Below are 9500 nucleotides of genomic sequence, written 5' to 3' on the forward strand. Positions count from 1 at the left end.
ATAACAGAATAAAAATAAAAAAATAATAATAATAAATTTGGAGGGGAAGGAGTGGAGACCACAGGTAGCAGTAGAAAAGAAATAAATATAAACCTTTTAATTTACAAAACCATCCAAAAGGTTGTATCAAGACAAATATATCCATGAATAAAAATTGTGAAAGAAAAATATTGAAAACTCTAAAATAGCCCTAAAAATAGTCCCTAAAATTAGGCAAAAAGAATTTTGCATCGTCTCTTTTAACATAGATTATATAGATATCTTCTTCCTAGCTTCCACTACTGCTAATTTTATCCCATATGCTACAATTACTTTTCTTTCTAGTTAACCTTTAGTCCATATTATACCTTATATTTCTCTTTCTCTCTCTCCCTCTCTCTCTCTCTCTCTCTCTATATATATATATATATACATATCTTCCTCCAAGCCGGCCTCTACTGCCTAGTAATTCATCCTCCATGGAGTCCAAGAACATTATCATTATCCTTTTCCACATAATCCTTTCTCTGAAACTGCAACATTTCAGAGCACAATCATGGATTCAAGCTGGATACTGGTACTATGGCACTGAATTCCCCATTTCCAACATAAACTCTGCACTTTTTACTCACCTTATTTGTGCTTTTGCTGATGTTAATTCTTCCTCCTATGAGCTTTCCATCCCTTCTTCTCATGAACAACAATTTTCCTCCTTCACAAACACTCTCAAACAAAGCAACCCATCAATCTCCACCCTTCTTTCTATTGGAGGTGAAAAGGCAGACTACTCAGTCATCTCAACATTAGTGAGTAGCTCATCTTACAGAAAGTCTTTCATTGATTCTTCGATAAAAGTTGCGAGGCTATATGCTTTCCAAGGTCTTGACTTGGCTTGGAGCTCAGCAAACACTACCTCAGACATGGAAAACATGGGGAAACTATTTGAAGAATGGAGAGCTGCTGTGAATTCCGAGGTTAGAAACTCCGGCCTATCTCAACTTATCTTAACTGCTAATGTTAAATCCTCACCGGATGCTGGCGGTGGTCCTTCTTTGCCTGTGGACTCAATTTTTGCAAATCTGGATTGGGTACACGTTATGGCTATTGAATACCATAATCCAGATTGGAAATGGGAAAAATTTACTGCTCCTCAAGCTGCTTTATATGATCCATCAACCCAATATAGTGTAGACTATAGTATCAAACAATGGATTGCTACAGGATCAGATCCCAAAAAATTGGTTCTGGGACTACCTTACTATGGCCATGCGTGGACACTTACTAATCCTACGGAAAACAGCATTGGTTCACCGGCAATAGGTCCGGCTAATATTTCTACATACCGAGGAGGTAGCCCAAGCTATAAAGACATTAAGGATTATGTTGAAAGGAATAATGCTCAAGTGATATACAATGCAACTTATGTGATGAAGCACTTCAGTGTTGGATCAATTTGGGTCAATTTTGATGACGCCGATATCGTAACAGCTAAGGTTTCTTACGCCAAGGAGAAGAAGTTACTTGGCTATGTTGCCTGGGAGGTTTCTCATGACGATGATAATTGGATGCTTTCTCATGCAGGTATGAAAATCAAAAGCATAATTCTATGCTCAAGTGATATACTATTTATTATTCCACATAATTCATCTCCAAATCATATTTACCTGACAAAACACAGATTTACACTAATTAAATTTATTATATGATCAGCTAAGGAAAGTGTTAGCAGCGGGGGAAAGCCAAAAAGGCGAATAATAATAATCGTCTCGACAACAACAGCTTCAGCTACTTTAATCTTAGTCTATTTGTTTTGTTACTTCTGGAGAAGAAAGCTCAAGTCGAAAGGTATAAATATTCTCTATTATAAGCCTTTACCATATTTATTGTCTGTAACTAAACATTTTTGAGAGTTCTCTCTTGCATTCATTTGACTTTTTCTTCTTTTTTTTTTTTTTCTTTTTTTTTTTTTTTTAATTTTTAATTTTTTGCTCCTGGCTGGGATGGCATGAATGGCAGCCAAAGTATCAAAATTTAATGAAAACAAGAGGGCAGCAGCTGGAGATTTTAATAACAATGCTCCAAATTTGCAAGTTTTTACCCTTGCTGACATTGAAGCAGCTACAGAAAGATTTTCTATTGAAAACAAGCTTGGACAAGGCGGTTATGGTCCCGTTTACAAGGTATATATTAGAGAAATTTAATGGCCTCTGCTCAATATAATGAGCAGAGCATTGAATCAAAAGGGAATCAGTCTTTCTGATCATGTGTGTCTATTTTGACAGGGTATATTGCCAAATGGACAGGAAATAGCTGTGAAAAAGCTATCAGCAGCTTCTACACAAGGTTTTGAGGAGTTCAAGAATGAGGTTTCACTTACTGCAAAACTACAACATGTGAATCTTGTCAAGGTCTTGGGATTTTGCATCGAACAAGATGAACAAATGCTGATATATGAGTATATGCCGAATATGAGCTTGGACATGTACCTTTTTGGTCTGCAACCATTCTTCTTTGTATTAGTTCCACCAAATGATATAACATGAGTGGCTTTTTTCCTTTTATATATTTTTTCGATATGCTTCTTTATTAGTCCTGTAGTATGCACATGTAAAACTGAGTTCATGACCTAATTCCATGCAGACCCAATTAGAAAGTATATTTTGGACTGGGGTAAAAGAGTTCACATCATCGAAGGGATTACTCAAGGGCTTCTTTATCTCCAAGAATACTCGAGATTGACAATAATACATCGAGACTTAAAAGCTAGCAACATATTACTTGATGATGACATGAAGCCTAAGATATCAGATTTTGGTATGGCCAAAATTTTCACAAAAGATGGAGATGAAGCAAATACAGAAAGGATAGTTGGAACATAGTAAGTCTGTACATATTCAAGGCTAGCTACTTTCTCTTCAAACTTAGTTTTCTTGTTAACATTACATTCAACTCAAATATTGTGGTAAATTATATGTCTAACAGTCATATGCATGCAGTGGATACATTCCTCCAGAATATGTGAGGCAAGGTCTGTATTCAACCAAATCCGATGTTTACAGCTTTGGAGTTCTCCTTCTACAGATAATAAGTGGCAAGAGGACTTCCGCAGCTTATGGTGTAAATGAAGATCTAAGCATCCTAGAATATGTATGCCGTATGAATAACTAACAATTGCTTATATGATTTTCCCTTTTTTTCTTTAGGTAACATCTACTCTGAATTTCAAACGCATGATGAGTAATGTTACTTGACAAATTTTTCAGGCATATGAACTGTGGAAAGAAGGTAAGGAAATGGAGTTTATGGACCCTTCACTGGATGACACACATTCATCATGCAAACTAATAAGATGCATGAAAATAGCACTCTTGTGTGTCCAGGAAAATGCAAATGACAGGCCATCCATGTTGCAAGTGTTTTCGATGCTGAAAAGTGAAAATACCGATGTCATAAATCCCAAAAAGCCTGCTTTTTTCTCTAGAAAAAATGAAGATGAAGGAAGAAAAGGCGATAGTAGTTCTGTTACTAGTGGAAGTAAAACCGAAATAAGTCCGCATACTTGTTCAGTTAATAGCGTATCCATTTCACAGATGGTAGGTCGATAATCTTTGGGTACTTTTATGTGTTTTGAGGGCTGAAACTCATGGTATACTTGGACAGCTTCCATTGGATATTGCTTCCAATGGATGATCGTCCATTGCTGGGGCCTTATTACTGAAAGGGAGAAGAGAAGCATTATTCGTTGATTTACTACAGCTAAGATAAATGGTACTAATAAAATGTATTCTTAGAACTTTAAGAGTTAAGGGAAATTGTTTTAGTTATAATTGTGATAATTGCACCCTCTAAGAGGAAGTCTGTATTCCTAGAAATTTGAATATCAACTTCTTGATTTTGGTTTAGTTGGTGTCAAAGAATTGGTTTCTGTAAGAAAATTTGGTCTTTGGCATTCCTATACATAAAAACTAAATTGGACCCCATACATGATCATTTCAAATGGCTTCAAAATTTTTGATAGTGAAAATTTATAATGTAATTATGCTTGATCTAAAGGAAGTGGATGTAATTTAGAGGCATGACCTGAAGAAGAGGCAAAACCAGTCTGCAGACAGCAAGTGCAGGGGACCATTTTATTAATGCTCTCTTTTCCTGCAACTTTAGGTCGGTTTGGGACTTTTTTAATGTCACACATACAATTTTATGTGGGTCAAACTGCATTTTCCGCCGAATTATCAAACAACTTCTTCAAATGGAGAGTTTTGACATTTTCCATTAGCATATAAACACGAGGATAGAGACTTTTCCTTCTATGAGAGCATATGCCTTTCTTTTCTTTTTTATTTTTTTATTTTTAATTTTATTTTTAATATGTTTTTATTTTTGCATTTAATCTATATAAGTAGAAAATGTCTGTACCTGTGACTCTCGTCTTATAAATATATAGTACTAGATCTAGAAAAATATGCACATAAATCTCCTGTGTATAGACTAAGACGATGTCTCTTTGCCTATTTTTATAGAATTTGTTTATACAGTTTATGATTTTTTTCTAAACTCAGGTTTGAAAGTAATTAAATTTGGCTCCATGTAGCTTCACACACACATATGAGATTATATTGAATTACAGTTATCTTCCTCCGTGCATCAACTACCCGGTAATTCTATCCTCCATGGTGTCCAAGATTATCATTATCCTTTTCTACATTTTCCTTTCTCTACAACTGAAACCTTCAAAAGCACAATCCTGGATCAAAGCAGGATACTGGTTTTATGGAAGCGAATTCCCCATTTCCAACATAAATTCTGCACTCTTTTACTCACGTTGTTTGTGCTTTTGCTGATGTCAATTCTTCTTCCTATCAGCTCTCCTTCTCTTCCTCATCTGAACAATATTTCTCCTCGTTCACGGACAGTGTCAAGCAAAAGAACCCTTCAGTCTCCACCATCCTTTCTATTGCAGGTGGAAATGCAGATTACTCAGTCTTATCAACACTGGTCAGGAACTCATCTCACAGAAAGTCTTTCATTGATTCTTCAATTAAAACAGACAGGGTTTATGGTTTCCAAGAACTTGATCTTTGATGGGTCTCAGCAAACACAAGCCCAGACATGGCGGATTTGGGCACCCTTTTTAAAGAGTGGAGAGCTGCTGTGAATTCTGAGGCTAGAAACTCTGACAGCAGTCAAGCGGAACTTATCTTAACCGCTGCAGTTCAGTACTCACCGGATGTGGATGATGATGCTTCTTTCCCTGTGGACTCGATTAGAAACAACTTGAATTCGATACATATTATGGCATATGACTACTGCATGCCTCAATGGGCAAACATTACTGGTGCTCCTGCTGCTTTAAATGATCCATCGAGCGAGTCTAGCACTGATTATGGCATCGAAGCATGGATTAGTAGAGGAATGCCTTCTAGCAAATTGATTTTGGGATTGCCTTTCTATGGCTATGCTTGGACACTTGTGCTTCCAAGAGAACAGTATTGGTGCACCAGCAAAAGGACCAGCCATTCCAGATGATGGATCAATGAGTTATAAGGAAATTAAAGGTTACATTGGAAGATATAATGCTCAAGTTGTGTATAATGCTACATATATAGTGAAGTATTTCACTGTTGGATCAACTTGGATTGGTTTCGATGATGCCCAAATTGTTAAAATTAAGGTTGATTGAGCTAGGGAGAATAAGCTACTTGGCTATTTTGTCTGGCAGGTCCCTTATGATGATGAAAATTGCGTGCTTTCCCTTGCAGGTAAGTAAGGCAAATCATATATCTCATTTTTTATGGTCTGTTTTAACTCTCTGTAGAGTATTACCTTCCTATTTGTGAAACTTTGACATTTAAGGCAAAAGAAAAGTAGGAAAAATTTTCTACTTTGACTTGCAAATTTTCTTCTTCTGTTATGAATTCAATGACCCCAACTGATAGATTTGTTTTCCTTTATGAATTTTCTATCTTTTCAATGAGGTTAGGCTGTTTAGCCGGCATAAATGACAATTGAGAATTTGGTCAAATGAATTTTATCATTATATCTTTCATGCAAACTAATAAATTAATATATGGATGACATTGTAGTTATTATCCATCTTTTATATTTTAAGGGAAGAATTGTACTTCTAGTCGTAGCCTTATTTGTAAACCATGAAATATTTTCAGTTGGTCCAACTAGCACTACATAGGAAAATTATGATTGTCATTGATACTACAAAGGTCAACTAGTATGACAAAATACAAATTTACAGCATCTTCACGGAAAAATCTTTAATCTTACTATTATACTGTGTAAAATAATTCATCTTTACGGCTCAGACAAGTAGAAGAAGCAGGGAAAAACCGAAATGGCTATTAGTAGTAATCATTTTGGCCTCAACAGCTACAGCTATTTTCCTAGGCTCGATCTTGTGCTCTTGTGGAGGAGAAGGATCAAGTCAAAAAGTACATTATTCTCAAGCTCCAAGTTTTCATGATTAATTTTATAATTAATTTACATTTTTCTTACTTCTGGAAATGACATGACAGAGAAAGCATTAAAGTGGCAGCAGGTGGAGATTTTGATAACAATGCTCCAAATCTGCAAATCTTCAGCCTTGCTGAAATTGAGGCGGCTACAGACAGATTTTCAGTTGAAAATAAGCTCGGAGAAAGGGGTTACGGTCCTGTTTTCAAGGTAAATTCGATACGTTGTTGTTTATCACAATTAAAAAATTGAAAGAGAACTTGTAATCTTGAAATGCTCACTATTGGAGATATATATTAAGACCATGAATGTCTATTTTGCTAGGGTATTCTGCCAAATAGACTGGAAATTGCAGTTAAAAAACTATCATCAGCTTCAACCCAAGGCCTTGAGGAGTTCAAGAATGAGGTTATGCTTACTACAAAACTACAACATGTTAATCTTGTCCGGGTCTTTGGGTGTTGCATTGAGCGAGGCGAGCAAATGCTGGTATACGAGTACATGCCAAACAAGAGCTTGGACTTCTATCTCTTTGGTCAGCAATATTCTTCCTTCCTTTACGTGCATGCTTTTAAATTTCTGTATATGTGATAAATATTTGATGATGGAAAGGGGATAATGAACAGAGAGAACAGAGGAATTAGTGTTAATCCATTACTGGTAACGAAGGAATACAGAGCTTCTAAGAACCTATCAGCAGTTAATCTTTTCTCTTTCTATACCGGACAAAAATACCAATTAGCAAATCCGAACTCAATTTCGGCCTGGAGGGTCTGGCACGTTTGTAGTATATATAAACTGTGGCACATTTGTAGTATATTTACACTTTCATGCACTGACTATTTGATTTGGTTTCGTTCTTCTTTTCACTATGCTTCTGCATTTGTATGTAAAAGTGATTTGTTATGGTCCAATTCTCTGTAGACCCAATTAGAAGGTATATCTTGGATTGGAGGTAACGACTTCACATAATTGAAGGGGTTACTCAAGGAATTATATATCTCCAAGAATACTCAAGAAGGACAGTAATACATCGAGACTTGAAAGCTAGTAACATATTACTCGACAATCATATGAAGCCTAAGATCTCAGATTTTGGTATAGCCAGAAATTTCACAAAAGATGGATTGGAAGCAAACACAGGCAGAATTTTTGGAACATATGGATATATTCCTCTGGAATATGTGAAGAAAGGTTTATACTCAACCAAATCAGACGTTTATAGCTTTGGAGTTCTCCTTCTACAAATCATAAGTGGCAAGGTGATTGCCTCATTTTATGGTTCAGATGAAGATCTAAACATCTTAGAATATGTAAGTTATATGAATTATTAATTAATACACATGCCTAGATTTTATTTTTCTCTCTTTTCTCATTTGGCAAGTTTATGATTGGTAATCTTTAACAATTTTCAGGCTTATGAACTTTGACTTTGAAAGGATGGAAAAGGAATGGAGTTTATGGACCCTTCAATAGATGACACAGATTTATCATGTAAATTAATGAAATGCATGCAAATTGCTCTCTTATGTGTTCAGGAAAATGCAAATGACAGGCCAACTATGTTGGAAGTTTTTTCCATCCTGAAAAATGAAAGTATTTCTGTGGGATATCCAAATAAGCCTGCTTATTCTCTAGAAGAAACGAAGATGAGGAAAGAAAAGCTGGTAATTCATTGGTCAATAATGCATCGATCTTCCAGTTGATAGCTCGATAATCATGAAGAGCAATTGCGAAATTCTGTTTATAGAATGCAGTAATCACCTTTGTTTTGTAGGAGCTGCAGGCAAGTCTGTCTGGTGTATATTGTACAAATCTTGTGTTCTTAAGATAATATAATAGAAAAACGTCAATTGGTTTACTTGTATTGTTTTGTAAATCCAAAACACCTTAAAATAATAATAAATAATAATGAATATATAAATAAATAAAGGCATTTGAAATGATAACTTTTTTCAATTATGCCACCTATCTGAGATGAGGAATCGAATTAAATACCAAATTGGACCAGCATCTTCTTTAAATTGTGCTTTGTTTATGAAATTTGTGGCGCAATTATTTCTACCTTATCTACTAAATTTTGGATCAGCAGCCACAATTAAATAGCTTCTAAGTTTTCTGCTAATTATCCCTACCTTATCTACTAAATTTTGGATCAGCAGCCATAATTAAAAAGCTTCTAATTTGGCTGCTATTAATAAATGATTTTTTCTCAGCTGCAGTAAACAAACCATAATCGCTGAACAGGCAAAATAATATATATGTGTTATGTTGAATTTCATTGGTTTTTATCTGTGTTGCTGTTTGTTTTGTTTTTATTTTGACCTTTTTAATGTACCGTGATTAATCAATTATCAATAAAACATTTCAGGGTACAAATTTTCTTGCTTAATGCTTTTAATTAACTTTCTATTAAAAAAAAAAGGATTAATGTGGTACAATATGGCAATTATATATATATATATATATATACACACACACTCACACTTAGCACAAACAATAAATTCTAAGTACCAGAGCACATTACAAATAATGGATGTCCTGTAATATTTTTTTTTATCATTGGCTAAATATAATCAGGTTTTCACATATCACATAAGGAAAGAGTCGACATTGCCACTATCTCACAGGGATTCTAATAATTTAGTATTAAATTGTCAAAAGCTTATTGCAAAATAATAATAATAATAATAATAAAACAAAAAAAATAAAAAATTTTAAAAAAATATCAAAAAAGCCAAAATTTAAAAGTTCCCAATTATTCATATCCTTTGTTCAGTTGTATCCGCCCCCCCCCCCCCCCCCCCTTTTTTTTTTCTTTATTATTATTACTATTATTTTTTAAAATCTCACTACAGAACAGCTTTTGGGTTCATTAAAATTCAGTAATCATGGCCACAGAAAGCTTACCCTGAAACTCCAACACAAAAACTATAAACTTCAAAAGAAAACTTTTGCCCTGCATCACACATATATAAAGTAAAGTCATTCATCAATGCCATCGTCGTTGTAAGAGATGCAAGTAGTTGGGAAAAAACTCATAGTCCTATAAAAGA

The 9500-nt window shown here is 34.8% G+C and overlaps 1 protein-coding gene and 1 pseudogene across 3 annotated transcripts; both read left to right on the forward strand.

Annotated features, from left to right (window-relative positions):
- The first annotated feature begins 272 nt into the window (after positions 1-272).
- On the forward strand, positions 273-3881 carry LOC107408664 (class V chitinase). Of its 3 annotated transcripts, none has more exons than XR_003054601.3 (7): positions 273-1560; positions 1690-1824; positions 1996-2159; positions 2262-2472; positions 2620-2857; positions 2962-3126; positions 3243-3383. XR_003054601.3 is itself a non-coding variant. In XM_025070057.3 (7 exons), the coding sequence occupies exons 1-7, from the start codon at positions 459-461 to the stop codon at positions 3248-3250; spliced, it is 2016 nt and encodes a 671-aa protein (XP_024925825.3). In that variant the 5' UTR covers positions 273-458; the 3' UTR covers positions 3251-3385. The 3 variants fall into 3 exon arrangements, 2 of the variants coding, with proteins under 2 accessions (XP_024925825.3, XP_048323329.2); XM_025070057.3 differs by having other exon boundaries at positions 2976-3133; positions 3243-3385; XM_048467372.2 differs by having other exon boundaries at positions 277-1560; positions 2976-3126; positions 3243-3881.
- A 225-nt stretch (positions 3882-4106) lies between these two features.
- LOC112490369 (cysteine-rich receptor-like protein kinase 1) lies at positions 4107-8305 on the forward strand (annotated as a pseudogene).
- Positions 8306-9500: the final 1195 nt, after the last annotated feature.

Source organism: Ziziphus jujuba, chromosome 1 (genome assembly GCF_031755915.1).
Source record: "Ziziphus jujuba cultivar Dongzao chromosome 1, ASM3175591v1".
In the NCBI taxonomy this organism is placed as follows: domain Eukaryota; kingdom Viridiplantae; phylum Streptophyta; class Magnoliopsida; order Rosales; family Rhamnaceae; genus Ziziphus; species Ziziphus jujuba.